The 26303-nt window shown below is 41.9% G+C and overlaps 1 protein-coding gene across 1 annotated transcript; it reads left to right on the top strand.

Moving 5' to 3' along the window:
- LOC124128299 (protein ABHD15-like) lies at positions 1-26303 on the top strand. The gene is made up of 2 exons (XM_046491686.2): positions 1-366; positions 24494-26303. The coding sequence occupies exon 2, from the start codon at positions 24562-24564 to the stop codon at positions 25744-25746; it is 1185 nt and encodes a 394-aa protein (XP_046347642.1). The 5' UTR covers positions 1-366; positions 24494-24561; the 3' UTR covers positions 25747-26303.

Raw genomic sequence — 26303 nt, 5'->3', positions numbered from 1 at the left:
GGTTACAAGATACAAATCTACTGCTGAGCATCAATCGGATTCAACCAGGAAGTATTAAGGCAAAAACGCGCGATTCCTTCAGACTGATGTCAAAACATCGATCTATTGTGTGGAGTATAGGTTATTCCGATTGAAATTCGATTCCTTCCCTGCTCACACACCACACGCGCCGCGGACCTCCGCCGACCGACTGTGTACGGAGTGAGCGCTGTGGTGGGCTGGTCGCCGCCACGCGAGGACGTCGAACAGTCAGCTGGAAGAGACCGACTCGCTAACTTCGGAATGTCAATACTTGGACGTTATGGGCAACAGTGAGTTCACTCAGTGATGGGACGCTGTAGGATATTGGGAGTGGGACACTAGCGTGTAAGTATATATCTTGTTTTAGATGGGTGTGAGTTGTATTTGTTGTATATTGACATTCAGGGGGAGGTGTAATTAGAGCGTACTTTCTGCCAAACGTGTCCATGAATAAACACGTGCTTTAACAGCTTCGCCACGAGGGGAAATGGTGCAGAGTAACAGTTGGCGCACATCTTACTGTCACAAGATTATTGTATTGAATAAACCTCTGCGTGTGTATATGTCTCATCTCTAGAGAGAGAGAGAGAGTGAGTATACGTACGTTGTTAAATGTATAACCGGGTCAGATTCCTCTCTCAACTCGATGTTTAGGTGCAAACCCTTATTTTAATCGTGTTTACGTTGAGAGAATAACCGACACCGCACACCCCTCCTCCCCCACCCCTTCTCCCCCCACCCCTCCTTCCCCCACATACCCCTGTCTATAGGGTAGTGGATGCAGGTGGTCAGGACTGTGTGTTGACGGTAACGACAGTCGGGTAGCATATACATCGCCGACGGTGGTACCTTCGGATCCGCGTATACATGGTTGCTGCAGTGCTTTGTGATGTGACGTTTAAGTACACTCGCTATATACTGACATACGGAGATGCGGGAATGATGGTAACGGAAGACATGAATCCAGTTTTGGGGGTTTGGCGTGAAGGAAATGTGTAGTAGTTTGTTTGTTTGTGGCTTATATGCACGCCGTGATTACACGACTTGACGGATACGATTACCGAGAAGAGATGGGGCTTTTGCGGGTCGAGTTGATCGAGTCGTTCCCAACAGCAATGAAACCGGAGCTGAGAGGGGGGTGGGGGTGGGGGTGGGGGGAGGGGGGGGGGGGTCATGCTTCACTTTCGCGTGCTGCCCATGTCACAGGGGTAGGGAGCGTGACGAATACACGGTGGTATTTTGTTGAGGGTGGGGTGGAGTGGGATATTCTGGTAGTATATTTGGTCCAGGTGTCAGAGAAGCGTGGTACGTGTGACAATATGGTGATGATGGCGTGAAGCTGCTCGGTGATCACTGCAGCAGCTTACCTTCAGTCTAGTGTTACGTTAATGTATTTAGTTGAAAACTCAACCGTCGCATGCAGGTACGGCTAGTGCGCTACGAACAATCAATTGATCTGGGTTCGTGAGATACATCTCGATATGACCGGCTTCTGTACAGCTCTAATAGGTCTCCTGTATAGCTCTGATATAACTGAATATAACGGTCTCCTGTATAGCTCTAATATTACTGAATATAACGGTCTCCTGTATAGCTCTGATATAACTGAATATAACAGTCTCCTGTATAGCTCTAATATTACTGAATATAACGGTCTCCTGTATAGCTCTAATATAACTGAATATAACAGTCTCCTGTATAGCTCTAATATTACTGAATATAACGGTCTCCTGTATAGCTCTAATATAACTGAATATAACGGTCTCCTGTATAGCTCTAATATAACTGAATATAACAGTCTCCTGTATAGCTTTAATATAACTGAATATAACGGTCTCCTGTATAGCTCTAATATAACTGAATATAACGGTCTCCTGTATAGCTCTAATATAACTGAATGTAACAGTCTCCTGTATAGCTCTAATATAACTGAATATAACTGTCTCTTGTATAGCTCTAATATAACTGAATATAACGGTCTCCTGTATAGCTCTAATATAACTGAATATAACGGTCTCATGTATAGCTCTAATATAACTGAATTTAACAGTCTCCTGTATAGCTCTAATATAACTGAATATAACAGTCTCCTGTATAACTCTAATATAACTGAATATAACAGTCTCCTGTACAGCTCTAATATAACTGAATATAACGGTCTCCTGTATAGCTCTAATATAACTGAATATATCAGTCTCCTGTATAGCTCTAATATAACTGAATATAACGGTCTCCTGTATAGCTCTAATATAACTAAATAAAACGGTCTCCTGTATAGCCCTTATATAACTGAATTTAACAGTCTCCTGTATAGCTCTAATATAACTGAATATAACAGTCTCCTGTATAGCTCTAATATAACTGAATATAACGGTCTCCTGTATAGCTCTAATATAACTGAATATAACGTAACGTGTCCTGTAACCTTTTATCTAATAACTAGATAGGGTAGTGTCCTGTAACCTTTTATCTAATAACTAGACAGGGCGGTGTCCTGTAACCTTTTATCTAATAACTAGATAGGCGGTGTCCTGTAAGCTTTTACTTATTAACTAGATAGGGCAATGTCCTGTAACCTTTTATCTAATAACTAGATAGGGCGGTGTCCTGTAACATTTTACTTATTAACTAGATAGGGCGGTGTCCTGTGACCTTTTATCTAATAACTAGATAGGGCGGTGTCCTGTACCATTGATCTAATAACTAGATAGGGCGGTGTCCTGTACCTTTTACCTAATAACTAGATAGGGCGGTGTCCTGTATCTTTTATCTAATAACTAGACAGGGCGGTGTCCTGTAACCTTTTACCTAATAACTAGACAGGGCGGTGTCCTGTACCTTTTATCTAATAACTAGATAGGGCGGTGTCCTGTAACCTTTTACTTATTAACTAGATAGGGCAGTGTCCTGTAACCTTTTACCTAATAACTAGATAGGGCGGTGTCCTGTACCTTTGATCTAATAACTAGATAGGGCGGTGTCCTGTAACCTTTTACCTAATTACTAGATAGGGCGGTGTCCTGTACCTTTGATCTTATAACTAGATAGGGCAGTGTCCTGTAACCTTTTACCTAATAACTAGATAGGGCGGTGTCCTGTACCTTTGATCTAATAACTAGATAGGGCAGTGTCCTGTAACCTTTTACTTCATAACTAGATAGGGCGGTGTCCTGTACCTTTGATCTAATAACTAGATAAGGCAGTGTCCTGTAACCTTTTACCTAATAACTAGATAGGGCGGTGTCCTGTAACCTTTTATCTAATAACTAGATAGGGCAGTGTCCTGTAACCTTTTACCTAATAACTAGATAGGACGGTGTCCTGTAACCTTTTACCTAATAACTATATAGGGCGGTGTCCTGTACCTTTGATCTAATAACTAGATAGGGCAGTGTCCTGTAACCTTTTACCTAATAACTAGATAGGACGGTGTCCTGTAACCTTTTACCTAATAACTATATAGGGCGGTGTCCTGTACCTTTGATCTAATAACTAGATAGGGCAGTGTCCTGTAACCTTTTACTTCATAACTAGATAGGGCGGTGTCCGGTGACCTTTGATCTAATAACTAGATAGGGTAGTGTCCTGTAACTTTTATCTAATAACTAGATAGGGCGGTGTCCTGTACCTTTTATCTAATAATTAGACAGGGCAGTGTCCTGTAACCTTTTACCTAATAACTAGACAGGGCGGTGTCCTGTACCTTTTATCTAATAATTAGACAGGGCGGTGTCCTGTAACCTTTTATATAATTACTAAATAGGGCGGTGTGCTGTACCTTTTATCTAATAACTAGACAGGGCGGTGTCCTGTAACCTTTTATCTAATAACTAGGTAGGGTGGTGTCCTATAACCTTTTACTTCATAACTAGATAGAGCGGTGTCCTGTAACCTTTTACTTAATAACTAGATAGGGCGGTGTCCTGTAACCTTTTACTTATTAACCAGATAGGGCGGTGTCCTGTAACCTTTTACTTATTAACCAGATAGGGCGGTGTCCTGTTACCTTTTACTTATTAACCAGATAGGGAGGTGTCCTGTATACGTTTACTTCATAATTAGATAGATCGGTGTCCTGTACAGCTCTTACATGATGTAACACACAACGGATAGCTAATGGTTTGACTGTCACGAGATGTTCCCCCAAGCAACACTATGAGTCTCCGGCGTCTTGTTTCTGTGACATGGTAACGGCTTAAAAATACATTGAGTAAACATTTTGGATCAGAAGAAATAGGCGATGTGTTCTTATATAGCGACGTGTGTGTGTGAGTGTGTGTGTGTGTATCTGTGGCTTTGTCAGTGTGTGTGTATATGTTTGTGCGTGCGTGCGTGTGTGTGTGTCTGTGTGTATCTGTGGCTGTGTCAGTGTCTCTGTGGGTGATGTGTTATTAGTGACGTCTCTGTGACACGGACGTCAGCATAACTAGATCAACCGCTGGCATCGATTGACAGATCAATGTAATTTGATATCCTAAACATTCCAGATGAGATAGGTGTGTGTGAGATAGATAAGACCAATATTCCCTTGTCAAAAATAGGTTAATATTATATATATTCACCAAATAGGTCGTCATATGATCACAGAGTGAAATACAGTGTTATATGGCAGTTAAACATATTTATTGTTAAACAATGATTGTAACTGTATAACATTGTTTCTGTTGAGATTCAGTAAAAGGTCATAGCATTGTATTTAGACAATGATTTGTTGTCAGGAATGTAGTATTATTTAATGTAAGCAGTTGTGAGAAAGTTATTATATTTAGATGCTCGAATTATCTGTAAATTTCCGGAATAGCATGGATGGTTGTCAAGCGTTATTGTAATATTCTAGAATATTCTGTGATGTTCAAGTGACACTGACTGGTCTAGCACCGTGTAGAAAGTACTGGAAGCTTGTTAGACTATATAGGTGGAGCGGGCGCGTCCCTGTCTCATCTCACATTTCATCTGACATTACATCAAGACCAGCTTCCGTGTGAAGATCACTTTTCACCCTGGTGTTCAGTGGCCTATCTCGAAAGCTTGCGTCGAGGTGATTATTATTCTTGGCATTGTCATTTCCACTGCGCTCACATTTTATACAGCCATTGAATATTGTACTACAACTCTATTGTGTACGTCATTGTAATTGTTGCGCAGTAAATTGTATTGATTTATAAACCTAAATCATTTTGTATTACAATTGTTGATTTATACCATTTTTTGGTGTCACACTAAATTCTTTTACGAACAGATTTCTTGGTTAACATATTAATTCTACTTGGAGATGTAATAAACGTTTGATGCTTCAGGCCCTTCCGTAGCTTATGACAAAAACGTTGGTCGACTCCTCGACAACTGCAGATTACAGCAGTAGGGGAATAGACAAGTCCGTGAAGTGATCCTCTCTGTTCTGGCCTAGTAAAGTGAAGCACTCCGTTGTCTCAGATGAAATATACCAGTTCCTTGCGTCCGATTGAATGGACAATCCACGGGGACGAATACAATGACGTTGTACTATCAGTGAGATATTATCCAGGACAGCTTGCATTGAAAATCTAATTACCGAGATGAAATGGATTGAGTCTATCATGTGAGTAATATATAATATGATACAGTGCGACTCTGAGTCACGGTCTAATATCATTCATAAATTACAAAGTGCTCTGGGTTTTTTTTAAACACGACGCCTGGCACAGCTGTTAGAGACTCCTATTTTATTTTCATCTCACCTCTATACAACATATCAAACATGCATAAAGAGGAATTTACACATAAACAAATGTATTGTGCCACTATATATTGCTCCAATATACATATAATTCAATTCAATTCGTAAGTTATTGATTGTATGAAAGACCATTAGCCCATTTACAAGTGAGTTACATACACAGTTATATATTGTAGTATACGGAGTATCAAGACAACAACTGACATAACATAAATGCGTGATGAAAGGATAAAGATACTTGTAGTTGGACGCTATAGGTATTGTTTGACAGCAGACATATAAAGTTGTTAGTAGATATGCATGAAAATTGCCAGGCGGGTAGATATTCCATTCTTATTGTGTTATATACAGGGCAAATAAACATAAATTGATATTTGTCTTCAACACTAAGGTTACAGACGGGTCAAATTCTTAGTGACTTTTCAATATTTACATATCTTCCTCTATTCACTTTCAGATCACGCAGACCAAGTCTAATGCGTGTGTTGTGTAGGTGTTGAATCCTTTATTTGAAAGATACGACCCTGGTTCAAGGAGAGACTTAATGTTAATATAACAGTGCGAAAATCATTATATTTTTCTTCAAGTTTTATCAAAATCAAATATATATATTCTACTACTTTAAGTTTCACATTCCCAAGCCAGTAAACGCTACATAGTTTCCAGGTCGTGTATCATAATACGTAACGCTTGGAGATGCAAGATGTCGTAACCATTCAAACGAGCTGGCAGATGCTAGTCAACTAGCACTATTGAAATTCTAGACCCGGCTGACCAGATTCGGACACAGCTGATCAGCCAATAAACAATTAACTAAGCAAGTCAGCACATCAAAACTTGCATAATTTGACCACCATGTGGGAAACCATTGTTATCAATTCCAAACTGGACAGATGGGAAGTGACATGCTTTCAAACGTGGCCTGGAGATCTCGGGTATAAATGCAGGGGTATCTTGGCTTTGAGTAATTCCTGCATCTCGCCTGAGAACCTCTCTGTCTGTTTTTGAAGGCGTGGAGATCCCGGACTTAATTCCTCGTAACAATTCTAGGCATACACGGTCCCTTAAAACGGACTGTTTCAATTGGTGGAGAATCCGGGTATAACCAAAACGTCTCTCTCGTCCCGAACACGCTTCAAGTCTCGTTTCAATTGGTGGAGAATCCGGGTACAACCAAAACGTCTCTCTCGGTCCGAACACGCTTCAAGTCTCTTTCTTTACTGCCCGTAAACTCCAGAAAATGTTCAATCATCCTTTCGCTGCCTACATTTTTATGGTTCATGATGGTAGATACCAAATTTTAGATCCTTCTTGTATGTTAAAGGTAATTTAAGTGGGCTGTCTAAGCTTTGTTACTCTGCTGGTACAATGAACTTATGTTACAGTTAATCAAAAATTATTGTTCGAAATCTACGATTTGGCTGCTATATGTTAATTTCATGCAGTTTAATACTATACTGAATAATAGAGAATAATAGAGCGTCCCGGATAAAATACTAGCGTTAGTATTCTAGTCGTTTAAGTATCAATCTAACATATTAAGCCATTTTAGTTATGGAAGTTGTGGATGCTTATTACACATTATGTTCAACGTGTATAACGTTTCTGTATCAAGTGACTTGGTGGTCAACGTGTTCTACTATCTGCATTTATATTTTTGGTCATGTTGTTCGTCTCATTGTTTGTATTTTCACGGGAAACATCTCATGTTTCAATATAATGAGTAGCATAGCATCGGCAGCTAAAGTATGTACTTAAAGATAACCAGTCTGTGACCGTATATGTCTAGAACACAATACACGAAAAGTTACACTGTTTCCGTAGCTAAATACGCACAGATTCGGCAATGTCTTTTAACTATTTATCACATAAGTGCATCCGCACTATCGTGAAGCGCCGGCAGATTTTGTGTTTCATATCGTAGAATAGTCTATAAAGATACAGGCAATTCAGTGGCAGTCTCGTAGATAAGAGTTACAATACAATATCCAGCATTTCTTTTATAAACTGTTTCTAAGTTATTTACTTATAATTGGTAAACGTCAGAAGTTTTTGATTAGTGTTAAAAGGATTAATCATCATTATCGTGAAGTAAGTATCGGCAGTTACCTCGATATAGTAAAGGCTACGGTTCGACGCACGTTCGGCCGTCAGCCATTGTTCACGTGGTGCTCGTACCGTGACGCCCGGCTTAAGCCCCAGGTATCTGTACCGCAGTTACCCTGGTTACAACAACTTATAATCATTGTTATATTTTCAACAAGGTACCAGTAATGTACTTTACTTATTTATCAATTAAATTCAATTCTGAGGTAATTAAGTTTAAGAATATCCGGAATGAATTATTAAGTGAAAGTATTTTACTATACTATAATGATGAACTCATTGTACAAGAAGAGTATTATAAGATCATCCTTATGTCCATATTTTAACTGAATTTATGAATGATGTACGCTATGAACATGATTGACATTCACTGCGCACAATGTTGTGAGAGACCATGGCGTTTATAACATGGTGTCTTAATGAGTCCACTTTTATGTAACTCATTATCATTTCTTAACTATTGATTTCATATCTTAATGCTTTACTAGTTAATTGCTCATCATGATGTCTTAACTATGAAATAGAATACTGAGATACTGTTGAATGTATGTTGTTGCCTTTTGACGTCATATATAATAAACATTCCTGCATTTCGCCTGAGAACCTCTCTGTCTGTTTTTGAAGGCGTGGAGATCCCCGAGTTAAATCCCCGTAACAATTCTAGGCATAAACAGTCCCTTAAAACGGACTGTTTCATTACGATATGTGTCGTATCTTGAACTTCCTGAGGGGGCACGGGTGGCCCAGTCGTCTAAGGCGCCGCGATTCGCTGTGCAGAGTTGCGTCCCTTGGGCACGCCAGAAACCTATGATTGTGGGTTCGAATCCCGGTTCGCCCCGATTATGTTTCTAGGTTTGTCACCACCATACCCGTGCTCGTGGGTTTCGAGTATAAGATGTTATATAAAGTGGGAACCTCCCACATTCACCATTAATCATATTACTGGGAGTGGAAATGCCCACATTCAGAAATCTTTTACAGGCGAACAGGTGAACCTTTTCGATTGAATAAAACTCTCGACAGCCCAATATTCTCCGCCATACAATAAGATCGGCTGTATTTGACAATCAAACAGTTTAAAGAAAATGTGAGGTGTAACAAAACTAAGTTTAAACACAACAGACTGCAATTGTAAGAAAGCTTTATGTACTTGTGAATAATATCCCAAGGTATTCATATTCCCAGTATTCATATATTCACCTTCATGTGTCCACTTTTCTCTCAGCGCAGTAGGTCCTCCTTTTCTAAAAATTACAATATTTGTCTTATCTAAGTTTACAGCAAGTTTTCATTTATCCGAGGGCGCACGGATGGCCCAGTCATATAAGGCGCCGCGATTCTCAGTGCAGAGTTGCGTCCCTTGGGCGCGCCAGAAACATATTTCACAAAGAACATGTCAGTCTATTGCTGGTCATATTCTATCCGTTGGTCCGACTTGGTGCTAAATTCGTGTTATTGTATCCTGGCCACGTTCATATTGTAATATAGCACAGACCTCTGCATGGACTGAGTCAAGCTAGAAAGTCAAGCCACTTGGTCACCCAGGGCAACACACGCATGTGGACAATGTAGGGTCTTCAAGACGCACGGACAAAGTTACAGAAAGGGTGTCGCACATACTAAACACCATGTAAAGAAGATATTGAAAGCGTCAGGAGACCTCAACTACGATCAAGGGGGCTTTGCCATCGATACCACTGGGGGGAAAGTCTAAACTGGTGTGACAACCGAAAAGGAGAATTTAACGGTTAGGACCTGTGATACATATGAATACTTAAGCTATGGCTTTGTTGTTGTCTCACTAGATACCAAGGGATATTTAGTAGCACTGATTCTGTGTATCTAAACCAACCTTGGTATTGTCCCTTTGTGAGTGTTGCTGGGGACGTTTAAGATGGCACTTGTTGTTACCCTGTCTGGCGCTCGGCATTAAGGGGCTAAAACAAGGACTGGTCGGCTCGGAGTCAGTATACTGTGTCTGAGTGGGGTATTCATGTTAAACTGCGGCATGGTATCTCAGTGGGCCAGCAAAATACACACTAAGACTACCACACACACACATGCATGCACGTCGTTATATAAGTGCAATAATCTTAAACGCGACGTTGAACACTATTTCACCTTGGATCTCTATAGTCTTTCATGTCCATTAATGACGACATTAACACCTAACTGCCCTCCGCCGCCGCCGCCGCCGCCGCCGATGACCTTGATGTAAGAACCAAGGTGACTCCAGTACTTACATCGCCGTGTCCATTATAACATGGCGGCCAGTAACCCGTGAAGATCTATAGCACTATAAATCGGCATCAGTCCGGACTAGTACAAGCAGCCACCCACACACACATTCACATCCACGTGCACACACACATTCACATTCACGTGCACGCACGTCGCTATATAAGTGCAATAATCTTGGACGCCACGTTAAACCCCATTTCACCTCACCTCACCTCTAGGACATGGAAGAGATCTTAACTGTCAAGTATCTTGATTGTATTTCCTATGAAGTCCTGGCTACATCATCGTTTAGGATTGCGTCCCTGCTCGGTGGATGACAGCTGATATATCGTCATTACACGACGTCGTTTTCTCGCACGAATGGCCCAGCCGTCTTGGTACTGCAGAGTTTCCTCCCTTAGGTGTTCCAGAAACCTATGAATCTGGGTTCGAATCTAACTTTGGCCATGATTCCTGTGCTCGGATGGCCCAGTCGTCTCAGGTACTGCAGTTCGCTGTTCAGAGTTGCCTCCCTTAGGTGAACCACAAACCTATGAATCTGGGTTCGAATCTAACTTTGGCCATAATGCCCGTGCTCGGATGGCCCATTCGTCTAAGGTACTGCAGTTCGCTGTTCAGAGTTGCCTCCCTTAGGTGTACCAGAAACCTATGAATCTGAGTTCGAATCACACTTGGCCATGGTTATGCTTCCGTGCTCGTGGGTTTTAACAAACTGGTAAACGTCGAATACCCGAATCACCTGGGGCTTTCCTACTGTAACTGAGAAGCTGCGTTAAACCCAGCTTACTCACACGCCTCCCTTCCTCCCATGTCCTGTCATCCTTCGTTAAGTCCGTGCAAGGATTAATCCTTCAAATCCATATACCTGCCACATTCAATAGCCTGTGTGATCCGTCAGTCGAAATAGATCACGGGACAAGAGACTGATGTCATCATATAGAATGTGATTCTTTTCTGGACAATGTCATTGACAGATATTGCTTAAATTGATCGTCATGTCATCAGTCACATCAGTGATACCACTCTTCTGTTTGGTTGCTATGGTTACTTGTGTTGTGAGTGTGAGTTTTTAGCGATGCCCCTCAGGAAAACGCAACAACGGCAGGAAATTGTATCTTCTAAAACCAGAGGTGCGAGGTTATTGAATTGGTAGATTTCTTTTTCGAAACCAAAAGTACTAATCGATGGCGGGTTTCAGACCGGTTTGATTGACCTTCACCTCCTCCTGTTTCCATTTTCCTGGCGTTATTGCATTTTCGATATCTTCACTCAAACTAAAAAACATATGAAGATGAAACTACATCATCCTAGTAATGATGACTCTAAAAAACTGCTCAAAGAAAACCGATCCGATTATGAATTGCCTACCAGGGCAGCCATTTTGGAAAGGACTGTTCCAATTGCTCTGCCATTTTTCATGTGTCCTTATTAAGTTTGATAAACAGTTATGTTTTATGACTCAACGATAACACACTATATATTGCCGTGTGTGTTGTAAATTGTCACAACTTTAACCCTGGCCTTTATGTTCGTCTGTGGTTGCAAATATGTCCACGGTAGCCCTGATTGTCGAGGCCAGTTATGTATGTACCGTTATGTAATTAAAGGCCAGTACGTACCGTTATGTAATGAAAGGCAAGTACGTACCGTTATGTAATTAAAGGCCAGTACGTACCGTTATGTAATTAAAGGCAAGTACGTACCGTTATGTAATTAAAGGCCAGTACGTACCGTTATGTAATTAAAGGCAAGTACGTACCGTTATGTAATTAAAGGCAAGTACGTACCGTTATGTAATTAAAGGCAAGTACGTACCGTTATGTAATTAAAGGCAAGTACGTACCGTTATGTAATGAAAGGCAAGTACGTACCGTTATGTAATGAAAGGCAAGTACGTACCGTTATGTAATTAAAGGCCAGTACGGACCGTTATGTAATTAAAGGCAAGTACGTACCGTTATGTAATTAAAGGCAAGTACGTACCGTTATGTAATTAAAGGCTTTAACGTACCGTTCTGTAGTTATAGGCCAGTATGTACCGTTATGTAATTAATGAAGGTACCAAGAGTACTTCTGTTCTGTGTTTTCTTTTTGCTTTTTTGCCTTTGAAAGACCTTTCTGATTTAATATAATATTCCAGAAAACGTCAGGTGAGCTACTGAGTCTTTTGGCTCTATTTTGTCTCGAGGCTGGGGGAGGTTTAAGTGCGATGGTCGGTATCGATATCACTTTGAATACTGTGAGTCTGGAAGGTTTTGCGGGAAAGTGAGTACTGCGAAAACCACGAGTGACAAACACTAGCAATAGTTTCATGACGCAGTCCCTTTTGTAGACCAACAACAAACAAAAACGTAAGGAGGCGTATGTCTTTTACCGTATTTTTTTTAGTAAGGGCGCATACGCGTATGCTTCAGCTGGGCAAACAGGATATAACAAACTTGATCAATGAAAATGTGAAAGATGCGATAAAACGTCACTAGGCTTGATGATTTTCAATTTCAATAATATTTCCCCTTCTGCAAGGCATTGTGTGTTTTGCAGAGAGTAAGATTATCTTGTGTATTTGTTACGTAAACCTAGCCGGACAAAAGCAATCAGCTGTAGTCTGAATTGATTTCTCTAACCTAATGATCCTAAAACACGTGGTGTAAGATTGAGTCTTGACTGGAGTGTGGTGTAAGTAGTCTATAGCTGATGAGCGTGTCGGACAGTGCACCTTTGGGTGTCTGGCATCAACATCGCTTAACACTACTGGTGCTTTCAAGTATTGCCTGTTCGATATTTATACGAACGTGACCAGTCAGCATGTCTCAAACGTGAAATACAAAAACAATTTCCATCAGTTTACGAATAATAACTGCACCACAAATCAAACCTTCCAGACATCTCTTGTTAAAAACTGACCTAAAGCCAATTATATGTTCGCCTGATAAACGCAGCAAATGAGTCATGTCTTGTTGCGTCACAAGGCGATGCTCGTCTATCAGCCTGAAGATCAGCCAGTCCAGCTAAATTCAATACTTACGTAGTCAGTCATACCTCCTATATCTCTGCGTACCGTGTGCGTCACATGCTCTGACACTGTAGATGTAATGGTGTTTACAGATGGCAAACAATGAACCCTGTATGCCGTGGCTCCTGTACCACAACTCCGGAATATCTCTCTGGATTATAAAAAAGACATGTCAACCTATCTGAAATCAGCATCTAATGTGAAATACCCTCTGTTAAATCAACATTAGAAAAAGAGTAAGGAGACAAAACTATTGTGTAAAACAAATTACATGGACAGAAAGTTAGCCAAATCCTAGCTGGTTTAATGCCTATATGTGATCAATACTTGTATAATAGACTAACACTAAGTCTATAAAAACATTTCTTTGAAATATTTTAATTTTGTTCTTTAAAATTTCTTTGTGGTGTTCGTGTGGAATCCAGAAAACCTTTGTTTGTTTGTTTGTTTGTTTGTTTGTTGTTTAATGCGGCAGTCATCAATACTCAACTATATGACGTCGATCTGTAAATAATCGAGTCTGGGCTAGACAATCCAGTGATTGACATTATGAGCATCGGTCCATGCAATTGGGATACAACTAAGTCAGCGAGTCTGACCACCCGATCCCGTTAGTTGCCTCTTACGACAAGCATAGTCACCTTTAGATTTGGTTTAGTTTGATCTAGACTTGCCAAGGCATATAGTAAAAAATAATATAAAAAATGTAAATTCCTCAGCACAGGACTATTTGTGTACGAACTCAGTACTCTAACTAGTAACCGCACATCATCCTTACGCTAACATTCATCATAGGTACGGTTGTGTATTCAATGTACGGTTGTAAGCTGTTAAGTTATTATGAATCAGCTGTGAAATGTACATTTCAGTCGGTCTGTCTACCGTGAAATAGACACGCGGCCTTAACAAGTGCGTCAGTGTCACATGTGTCAGACTGGGGATATTGAACAACACATGTTGAAAGCAGATCCTATCTACATCGGTAGTTTCTTCCTGTGTAGACAGTTGCCGCTGATTTCACAGCACCAGGATCGCATGTTCAAACAATGCAACATGTGCTATGTAATGTGTAACAGAAATCGTTGTCACGTTCTTGCATGCTGTTCCTGCAGGACACCTGTGACAAGAGTGACGGCACCATCATGACAATATAAGTGTTTGCATCCATGATAGTTATCGTTCTACGGTTGCCATATGTTGCAAGGACACGCGCCCGTCGTGAATGTGTGATTGGAATCGGTATGTGTAACTGTTACTGGGGTGTTTTATGTTTGAGGCTTAGTGTCATACCTTGATTTACAGAGCAGACAAGCACAGTAGTTCATATATTGTTGGCTGGCGCCTGCAACAGCTGTTCGGCCACTCTATGAACTGTACGTCATTACTCAACTGGCGGATACGTCATTACGAAACCGCCGTCACCGTACGAAACCGCAACCGTACGAAAAGTCCGAATTCTTGTATTTCCGGAGCGAGAGCAAGGGTGATACGTGAATTTTTACATGGTTCTCGTAAAATCAGCGTGACGCACATGCGAGTGTAATAATTCCTTTATTGACCAATATTTCTTAATTGTTTTGAGATCCCCTTTTGAATAATGATCACGACCGCTGACTAAGAAAACCACAATTGTCGAATGTCGTCAACGATCGATTTGATTTAAACATATTTTATTCAGATTGAAATGGATTTGGAACAAGTTATCCAACTTAGGACTCCCTCTCCATGGTATTTACAAAGCTTGTACAGTAAATCATATACAGGGAAAACAGAAAAGAAGATGAGTGTATATATAACAAAAGAAATGAACAAAAGAGAGACTAGTAAATGTACATTAAAGTGTTACCCAAATCACTTTGTATGACTTATAAACATTTGAACTGCTTTAAAGATATGTTGATTTTCGATAATGGACAAACATTCATTTCCGTTTAACATCAAACTTCAATCTAATTTAACATTTGTGTTCACGGCGTTCTGTAAAATGTCCAGAATTAAGAATAAATTAGATCCCTCGAAGCAGGGATCTAACTTTTAAAATTTGACAGTTAGATCCCTAGGGGCGCAGCCCGCAGGGTCTAACTGTCAAATTTTAAAAGTTTGATCCCGGCTTTGAGGGATCTAATTTATTTAAACCATGTCCAACATTAATAGCACCTAAAATGCTTAAAAAACATTGTTTTGTTAAAGGTATTTTGAAAGATATTCAGGAACTCTATGCTCAACTGTGAGAACACTGTGTTAGTCGGCCCTGCGGGAAGCACGTGAAATATGTCCCCCGAGCCTTTCGCACGTGCACCTCGCACTTTGCCGATGCGGGTTATGAAATGCATGTCCCGGGGCAAGTATACCATTCGTTTTGGACCAACTCGAGCACATTTATCAACTAAATATTACTTGCCCATGTTGATGGGCGTATTATGAGCAAATATAGCCCTGATCAAGATAATAGTAATTTCTTTTCTGTCTGTTCGTTTCGTTAAACGAAAAGCTTCAAAATCACAAGTACTGTACAAATACAAGAATGCATAGAGTAACATACTGTATAAATATTGCCTAATACACATTTCGCAGTTCATAAATGGATAAGCAATTGCTACTGATGTAACTAAACATTTAGTTATTAATTTCAATGTCGCCGTGGCAGAAGACTACATTCGTTAACCTTCCGTGCGGACGTCGCGGGTTCGAATCCCGCTGGCTACAAACATTTTTCATGAAATTGTTCTATCATCAAGACAAATGATAGCCAAAAAAAAGAAGTTCCGTCATTATTGCGAACAGGTATTTAACTAACAATTCAGTTAGTTAGACCACGGTCAAACACAAAGGAGCCATGGTTTAATATTAACATAGTTTTTCTTAGGTGGACGTACAATGGACACTTTAATAAATAATGATATGCGTTTTCACATGGATTACCACATTGAAATATTGGATCACATTTTATCTCTATTCTGTATAAATCATAATTTAACTGGCTTTTCATGTATCTTAATCGAGTATGATAAATATTCAACTTTCTAACACCATAGGAAAAAGGTGGAGGTGCAATGACTAGCTCTTTTTGTATGTATGTCTTGAACTGGGATGTAGATGTACAATTTCTACCTGCTGCAGGAATATTGTTCCATAACCTTAAAGTTGATGGAATAAAAGAACACGTTGAGTGTTTTAATCTAGTATATGTAATCTCATTATTGTCTGAATTTCTTAAATTATATGATACAATTGCACCTACAGTGGTTGGTACAATGTCTTTAAGATAAGTTGGGGCGATATTACTTTGTATTTTGTAGAACCAACAAAGCTTACGTTTCCTCCTTCGTTCTATTAACGTTTCCCATCCTGTTTCATAATACAGATGTGTGTGCGAAGTATATTTTGGGAGCCCAGTAACTATTCTGGCAGCTTCTAGTTGGAGATTTTCTAACTGAGTTGATAATTCTATATTACACCAATCCCACACTTCACACGTCAACGATCTTCAGCTGTGGCGTCTTTTAGTTTGACGTCATTCCGACCTTACGTCACAATAAGATTTCAATGACGTTAACAATGTAGTCCGGGTGACGAAAAGTGATATGTGCACTGATTTTTATTATTGGTTGATTTGTTTGATGTTTAACGCAGCAATATTCCAGCTATATGACGGCGGTCTGTAAATAATCGAGTCTGGACCAGACAATCCAGTGATTAATATCATAAGCATCGATCCACGCAATTGGGATGGATGGCATGCGTCAACCAAGTCAGGGAGCCTGACCACCCGATCCCGTTAGACTTGCCGTTAAATCGACTGTGCTTGTCGTAAGAGGCGACAAGCACAGTCGCCTTTAACGGCAAGCATTGGTTGCTGAAGACCTATTCTACCCCGGGTCTTCAAGGGTCACCACTTTTATTAGCTCGGTTATTTGTAACTGTCTGGGTAATAAACGTCATCACACAGCTGTGACGTATACACGTCATTACACAGCTGTGACGTGTTTAAGAAATAAATGACTCGTGGTCGTTGTTTAACGTACAATAAAACACTGCAGGGATAATAAGCCATGAGGGCGGCCCCATGAGGGCGGCCCCATGAGGGCCGTTACGGCAAAGCTGGATTCGTTCTTGCTGTGGAGTGTTCAGTCACTCGTCACATATACTGACCCCGGGCCCTTTAATGTCGATTCCGTGAAAATGTCCACTTAGTTTCCTTGACCGAGCAATACAACTCGCCCTGCGTCGCAGCCATATGTCCAGTCAGGCTGTTTCTTTACAGGCGGTACCAAGCCTTGGTTTGTTTTCATGCATATGCTCTGTTTTGTTGAAACGGCATTTTTTATTAAGTTGCATGTTGTATGAATGTGTTGCCGTGGCTGAGAAAGGGACCTTGAGTCCATTGAATGTATCCGCCCATGGTCATAAGCCACCGTCTGACAGCGCACAGTAATGACGTATTTGAGGCGTACTGTTTTTATATCCTAACAAAGACGTTTTCTATGGGTTCGCCAAACCTGCTTCTTAATGGCTATATTGCCGCCACATGTTTCTTCAAGTTTCTAACTTATCACGTTTCGCAAATGATTAACAAGATTTGACATTTGAATTTCCTTGGATCTAATTTAGGCTGAAATGCGATTTTTCCAAAGCCGTCTTTTCATGTTTACCCGTGTTTGTTGTAGTCCTCGGCTCATGGTGTTATGGCGCTTAGCGTGTAGTGTGCTCGCGGGGGGGGGGGGGGGGGGGGGGGGGGGGGTTGTCCAATTGAGAATTCCTGATAGCAAAGAAAAGATTTTAAGCCCGATTCTTCGTTCTTCTGACGGTTGCAATTTGTCTTCTCCACACCATAACTGAAATCCAAGTCATGGCAAACTGTCTCCCACAATCCAGTGATTGACATAATGAGCATCGATCCACGCAATTGGGATACGATGGCATGCATCAACCAAGTCAGCGAGCCTGACCACCCGACCCAGTTAGTCGCCTCTTACGACAAGCATCAGTTGAAAGCGAAAGAGCATTGCTGTTAAGGGAGAAGACAGGTTAATCCTCAAATGTCAGAAACGATGACCACACCAAATCTTAAACGTCACAATATAGATTAAGCGGGATTATCTCTGAACTACAGGGTGAAATTCACCTTTGTTTGGAGGGGGATAAAACTGGATTATTTTCTTCGACAGGCATCGCCTTGACTCTGCACCTCGTCTCTTCCTCATCGTTGACTTATCGCATCATTTGGGATATTAAAATAATAAAATTAATAAAAAGATAAAAAATATTAAATGAGATTCCACAAAGATAATGGCTAAATGTAGATGAGGGCCCCTGTCATTGCAGTGCATGTACAAAGCCAATGTCTGCGGAACGAGGTGGGGTGAAAGATAATTGCACTTATATTGTGACGTGCGTGCGTGTGTGCATGCGTGCGTACGTGTGTGTGCATATGTGTATGTGCTTGTACTAGTCCGGAGTGATACCGGTGTCATAGTTCTTGTCCGCTGAGATACCATATGCTGCAGTTTAACTTCGAGCCGACCAGTCTTTGTTTTATCCTTTTAATGCCGAGCGCCAGACAGGGAAACAACAAGTACCATCTTTTCTTGGTGTTAACACAATGACAGCCTCCGGGCGCTCTACACGACAACACTACACATTCACACAGTGAGAGAAAAAATAGAAAATATAATCATTTGTTTCCAATTATAAGTTCATGGAGATGTGTTTCACGGGTCGTCGGATCGAATTCCAGTTCGTCCCAGTTTTGACCAAGCGGTCAAGGTCTTGATACGCGTCAATTCATGGTTCCTTCACATCCAAAGCTGACCAACCCTGATATAACTGAAACACACTCAGTGTTTGGTGTGACGCGGCCAGGGGATCCAGCCCCTGACCGTCCGCTCTCTGGACAGCCGCGCCATCAACTAGACCACTGAGGGAGTCTGTGTAGAAGTAAGGGATGCGACATGGAGCTGATGGCGAGGAACAGTACTTATTAGAACCCTCGTACCAGCTGCTGTTACAAACACGCACGTAATATGCAGCCTACGGTTTCTGCAGTAATATGACCGTGTTGGTGAAAAAAGAAGATAACTCTCAGGAATGTTTATAGTTTGAACATTCATGACCTTTCAACGACAGTGTATTTGTTTCAAGCCCAAATTGCGATGACGATGATACACACTCATGACGAGAGCGTCAGCGCACAACTATTTGGGTCGAGGCGGACTGGAATCCATCATATCCCACCCCCTTCCTAGTCCGTCTCGCAGTCCCTGAATCATATTATTTTCCTCCCTCCCAGCCCTTACTATAATGCTATTGACTAAATGAAGCAAGTCTAGATTGTCCACAGGTTTCCCATCCCAATATGGCTCCTTTTCAATTTAAATGGAGTTGTTTGTTTCTATCCAAATAATGTTTACAGAGACTGAACTTTAGTCTACCCATTTCGCTGCACCACACTTACCGGGGCAGTAGCAAGCAGATCGTCTAGGGACAGCCTCCACGGGCTCAAATTACTCTTACTTTATATTACTTATCTATGAAGTAGAAAGTGTGTCTTGTACATTAGCACACGGAATACGCTATACCGGGATTTCCATTACGTTCTCCTAAAGATACATTCTCTCGCGAGCTAGAAAGGCAGAGTATCGTGTTCTCCCAGACAGGTGTTCATAGTCGTCAAGGGTATTGTGTATGTCAGCGTTAAGCCTGTTGCTGAACTCAGTGGACTGGTTGGGAACTAAAACTTGTAATGTATATTAATGTACTCGAGTTTGCAGCACACATTTATGGTTGCGGAATTCATCCTCGTCTTGTTTTTTCCACCAGCATTCCTCTGAGGTAGTTGGTTAATCTTCATTAGGATAACAAAGGAAGTGTTTATCGGGCACCAGTGCGTCTCGTCTATCCTGCACGTCAGTCGTTTTTATTGCCAATAAACCATATTTGTTTCAATTTCCCTGCGCCGTATGAAACAAACTCTGTCTGCTTGACAGTTGACGTTGTTTTAAAGAGCCGAGTTCAATATGTGCCTGGTGTGTTTGTCAGCCTGTAGCTGGGATTGGGGGGGGGGGGGGGGGCTGGGATTTTATCGGGGAAAAAATCCAGTGCCCCGAAAACTCTTGAAAATTTAATTGTTGAACAAAAGGAATTGCCTGCCATAAATATTTCATTGTTGCAAGGTGTTTGCGTATAAAAAAAAAATCAAGGCTCATAGTTTTCATTGCAAAAGATATCTAGGTTTGTAGCGGTAGCTGAAAATTATCCAGCCTCGATAAAAATCCCAAGGCCCACGGTGTAGCGCCAGCGCAGCATACCCAGAGAACCAGGCTGGTGTGTTTGTTTGTAAACACCCTACCACTACTTATGGGTTTCATCAAAGTGGTAAACGTTTGAGACTTGATCACTTCCTCCATCATCAAGTTGATAAACTGAAATACTGTTTAATACAGGTGGGCAGAGGGTCTTCCCAATGTACTCTGAATGCATATTACTGTTTTACGCCGCAGGCAGCACTATTACAGCTACATCGCCGGTTATTCGGAGGGATTCCGGGTTAGAATTGGTCCCCAACCTATGCTGGTCGTTACAGGCGACTGAATGGATCGGTTGGTTAGGCTCGGTGACTTGGTTGATGGTATATCATAGAGCCCTGATGGCGTGGATTGTTGCTCACAATATCAGTAACTGAAATGTCTGCCCCAGGCTCGATTATTTACAGACCGCCTTCATTTAGTATTACTAAATGTGGCGTCAGACAATAAGCAAACAAAGAAACATCACGGCCAGCCGAAGAAGCGATTGACAACCTTGAGCACGGATATCACTGGGAGTACGTGATACAACTTATACCATGCCCTTGGGAATATGGGTCCACAGACCATCGCGCTTAATGAAGGTTGGGATGTTATTAATGTCTTATCCGAATGCGATCCATCGTACCCGACTGTGTCCAACCACTGGTCGGTCTGACCAACTGTCCTATCCAGTCAGGCACACGCTGTAACCACTTGAAGTCCATTCCGCGACACGTATGGGTAATTATGCACGGAGCTGGAATACCCACGAGGCATTTAAGGCTGTTTTGAACACCTGCTGCCAGTGAGTTATGTTATTAAGTTTCTCCGTGGACGGCGATTCTGCCAGGGCTGCTATTAGTGCGGTTCTCCTGTCCTGTGAACCTCATTTAGTCATGTTGCTGACATCGTTCTGTGAATCCCACCTGGGCGTGTTGCTAAATATTGTCCGTTGAACCTCATTTCGACATGTTTCTAGCATTGTCCTAGTGACCTCATGTGGTCGTGTTGCTGAAATTGTACTATTAACACCATTTGCTCGTATGGTTGACATTGTGCTATGAACCTCTTCTGGTTATGTTGCTGAAGATTTTCAAATGAGTGAGTGAGTATGGTTTTACATCGCTTTTAGTATTATTCCAGCAATATCACGACGGGGGAGACCAGAAATGGGCTTCACACATTGTAGCCATGTCGGAAATCGAACCCGGGTTTTCGGCGTGACGAGCGAACGCTTTAACCACTAGGCTCCCCGGCCGCCCTGATTGTCCTATGAACCTCATCTGGCCATGTTGATGAAAGTCATGTGGACATATTGCTGAAGCTCATTTGGCCATTGTCCCTGAGCACGTGACTCCTCTTTATTAGCCCTGTGTACATCAAGATGAATGTAAACAGTTACATCCTGAACATTTAGAATATATCATGCTGCAGTAATCATGTAACACATTAACTGTATATGACAACATACTCATTCGTGATTAACAAAGATTTGCTTCAGACTATAATCAACACCGGAGTGTATGATCTGAGCATGGCTACCCAACCCTATCTGTTCGCACATCGCGACGACGGCACTGTTCCTTAATGTAATTGTCATGTTCAGTGATGAAAAACTTTCTCGTCAACAACCTTGATGTCTTGTCACTGAGGAAATCACACTCACAGCTAAATCGATTCTGACTTAATATGTCCCTGGGACATCTATTTAATCAACATCTCGTGCTGGTCTTTCATAAAGCTGTGTTCCGCACAACAGCTGCTTTGTCACATCAGCTGGACACTAAGTATCTGTTATGACGTCATAAGAACAGAAAGTCATAAACTTACTTGTCAGAACCAACCCAATAATCAGGCACTTAAACGTAAGTGTGTTGACAGTCCAGATAACGAGCTCTCCTCTAGAACCCCTTCTCCGTGTATACACCATCTACTACATGCGGGAAAAAATCTCATTTTTTATATGCGCTATGGATGACATTACGCTCAGTAGAGATTTCCGATACAGCGGATAAGGACCCTCCCAGTATATACATCCGCACTGACCGACGGATATTAGATGCGTATCCATTACCCGTCGGGTCTGGTTGCTGCGTATGCAACGTGCTGAGGGTCGTAGACTAGTAAATAGCCAAGTTAGATGAAGGTTTAAAACTTAACATCGGGAACTCCGTGTTGCGCACATTTATCGGACGTGCGAGTTGAAATATTTATGTCCCACTTATATATAACCTGGTACAGAGACCGCCTCCGTGGTCTTGTGGTAGAGCGTCCGCCCGGAGAGCGGAAGGTCCGTGATTCTATCCCCGGCCGCGTCATATCCAAACACGTTAAAAGATGGTACTTGTTCTTACCCTGTCTGGCACTGGGCATTAAGCTAAAACAAGGACTGGTTGGCTCGGAGTCAGTATACTGTGTCTGAGTGGGGTATTCTTGTTAAACTGCGGCATGGTATCTCAGTGGGCTAGCACTATAAATAGGCATCAGCCCGGACTAGTACAAGCAGCCACACACACACATACGTGCATAAAAGTGCAATAAAATGTTAAACCCCATTTCACCTCACCTCACATGGTATGGAGGTTATCACACGAGTGTGTGTTCAGATGGCTGTGAAGGTTCCCTCAATACAACGATTATCACTAATACGGGATATTTACCAACCCTGAACACATCCGCGTGATGTCTTTATCAAATACTGTCATTCATAAATTCTATCTTCGAAAATAATATTCTCACCTCTCAAAAACGGTACCTAATCTTTATAGTGTTTCTGTAATGTGCGCAGTAATATATTACGTCACAAGGCCAGTGATTAGTTTGTGATACAGTGACAACGGGCAATACAGTTTCAACTGAAACTGACCTTGGTTTTTAGACCTTAGACTAATATTTGGATAATGATAACAGACACATGGCATGACTACCAATATTCTTCTGCGAACGATTTGAAACAAGTGCGACGTCATGTTTGTTTGTCAACACTAAAAAGATCTGGCCTATTTTTTTTGGCAGAATCATCCGTCAATGATCAAAATTCGTAGGATTTATCCTGCCGAGAGATACACCCATCATATGCTATATATTGTATACGGTTATATAAAAGGGGCATTGGGGTAGCCTAATGGTTAAAGCGTCCTCTCGTCACGCCGAATACCCGGGTTCGATTCCCCACATGAGTACTTTGTCTGAAGCCCATTTCTGGTGTCCACCACGGTGATATTGCTCGACTATTACCAAAAGCGGTGTAAAACCATAGTCACTCACTCACTCTCTCAAAAATAAGTTGCATAGTAATATCCTGAGAACACAAATGTGAAAAGCATTAATGTTGTTTGTACATTGTAGTTCATTATGAAACTCGAAACGTTCGATGCTTGTGGCTTGGATAACTGTTAACCGACCCATTTCACAACACGACCATTACTGTCATTCGTTCATACATACTTAACGTATCGCTAATATTATATCGTGGAGCCGACCATGCACTCGCAATGCCTTATGGGTCCCCGATATATGACCACTGACGTCACTGTGCTCTTGCTGGACTGTTGTAGGAAGAGACATGGAACTGTCCAGTAGATGACCAGTGTCCACCCATCCATTGACTCACAGGCCGTGGTTCCCGTTATTTTCAGATCTCATTTTTTCCCTTAGAGGTTAAACTTATGATATGCTGCGCAAAGGTGTCCGGAAACAAGTCTAGATCCAATGCAGCTCGTCATACACATCATGTTCTAGATCATATAACTGCTCAACGACAGCCGGGAACAATCCCTTTGATTAATCAACGTATGAAATTAACAATATGTACTGTGAGGTGAGCTCCAGGTCCTCAGACATCTATTGTCTGTTGTATTGTTGGTATCCTGGGCTTCATTCCACAAAGCGATCGTAGGGCTGACACTCTAAAGATTATGTTAAAGTATGAGAGTTACGCTCACTTAGCACTAAGAATGCTTTGTGGAACGGCACCCTATTTTGCCTTTTACGTCTGAATCTGTTTCGTCGGATAATCGAGACTGGTTGTTATCTGGCTTTGACGTGGGTCTTGTCAGAGTTTAAATATATTTCAATATAACTGCTTTATTTCTTTTTTTGTTTTTCCAGAAAGGTCGACATGTAGACTTTGGAAGAAAGATGGCAGCGTGGGACCAGACAGACGATCCTTTCCTCTGATGATGATGTTATCCTTATACGCCATCATCGCCGTCCCGTTTCTGATGGCAGTCATTGGCTCCCTACTGCTCAGTCTCGCCGTCCGTATACATGGCTTCTTCCGGTCACGTGCCTACCACCCAAAGCTCCACTACAGGGAATCAACACTGACGCGACACCTACTCAGCAAATGTCGCCTGCGAGAGCGGGTATTTTCGCCCTCGTTTTGGATACGCAATCGTCACGTGCAATCGATTCTTGCAGCAATATGCCCTACGTTTGATGTGAATTTCGACAGGGAGTACTTGCAAATGAGAGACAAGGGAGTTGTTGCCCTTGATTGGGTTGTGAGTGTTCAACCAAAGATCAAAAGAAAAAGGACTATTTTGCTTATCATTCCCTCTATAACAGGAAGTGCCCTTGGTGTTTCGTCATTGTGTTACGACGCCACACAACGGGGATTTAAAGCGGTGGTGTTTAACCGCAGGGGACACGGCGGAAGTGTTCTAACAACAGCCAAACTACAAAGTTCCGGCGACCCTTCCGATTTACGGCAAGTCGTAAAATACATCAGGTTGAAATTCCCGCGGTCTAAGTTAGCAGCTGTAGGTTACGGTACAGGGTGTGGGCTGTTGATTTCCTATTTAGGCGAGTTCGGTTCCTCGGCTCTCATATCTGTCGGCGCATGTGTCTCCCCCTGTTACGACGCGTGTGAACGTTTCTCCTTGTCTATGAGAAGTGTGTATGACTACCTGTTTCTCCTGTTCCTCAAGGCCATCCTGTGCCGCCACGCCCGGGCCTTGTCGGGTACGGTCGACGTGAAACAGGCTCTGAAGGCGTGGACGTTTCACAAATACGAGGAGGATGTTTACTGCCGAATATATGGCTACGATAGTATGGAAGAGTTCTGGGAGAGGAACAACCCAATCCGAGACGTGGACGACATATCGGTGCCAGTGCTATGTATCAATAGTTTAGACGATCCTTTCTATGCCAAAAGTGATATTCCTTATGATCTCTTCAAATATTATCCCAACTTTTTACTAGTGGCAACAGAGAAAGGGGGACATTGTGGCTTTTTAGAAGGATTTCCCCCCAAATCATGGGCAGATAACTTGTGCCTGGATTACATAGAGGCAGTGTTTGAGTTTACCACGAAGGGCTACGCCATGAACAGCCGCTGTGCCGTTCGCTCAACCATATAAGCTATATTCCCAAGAAGTAAAATATCAACAACGGCTGTGAAGATCCGGGTTAGACCTGTTCTTCAGCAACCCATGCTTGTCGGAAGAGGCGACTAACGGGTTCAGGTGACTCTCGTCGTATCCCAATGGCGAAGATCGATGCTCATGATGTCAATCACTGGATTATTTACAGACCGCCGACATTTAGCTGGAATATTACTGAGTGCGGCGTTAATCAACAGACACACAAATATCAACAAGTTTTTGGGAAGATTATCTGAATTTTTAACAGTTGCTGTGTTTCGGTTCCTTAATAAGAATCGGGTAGCCTAGTGGTTAAAGCATTAGCTATCACGCCGAAGACCGGGGTTTAATTCCCCAATATAGGTACAATGCATCAATCACACGTTTGGTGTCCCCCGCCGTGATATTGCCGAAACATTGCTAAAGACGACGGAAAACCATACGCACTCACTCCACTGCACCAATTACAAGCACAGAGGGGGCACGGGTGGCCCAGTCGTCTAAGGCGCCGCGATTCGCTGTGCAGATGTGCGTCCCTTGGGCACGCCAGAAAC

The sequence above is a fragment of the Haliotis rufescens genome, unplaced genomic scaffold, assembly GCF_023055435.1.
Source record: "Haliotis rufescens isolate VD_foot unplaced genomic scaffold, xgHalRufe1.0.p SCAF_15, whole genome shotgun sequence".
In the NCBI taxonomy this organism is placed as follows: Eukaryota; Metazoa; Mollusca; class Gastropoda; order Lepetellida; family Haliotidae; genus Haliotis; species Haliotis rufescens.
The sequence above is the reverse complement of the archived record's forward strand: the minus strand, read 5'-3'. Positions and strand labels throughout refer to the sequence as shown.

What these genes read in the sequence shown, in the direction of transcription:
- LOC124128299 (XM_046491686.2), top strand. Translation starts at nt 24,562, where the DNA reads ATGATGATGTTATCCTTATACGCCATCATCGCCGTCCCGTTTCTGATG.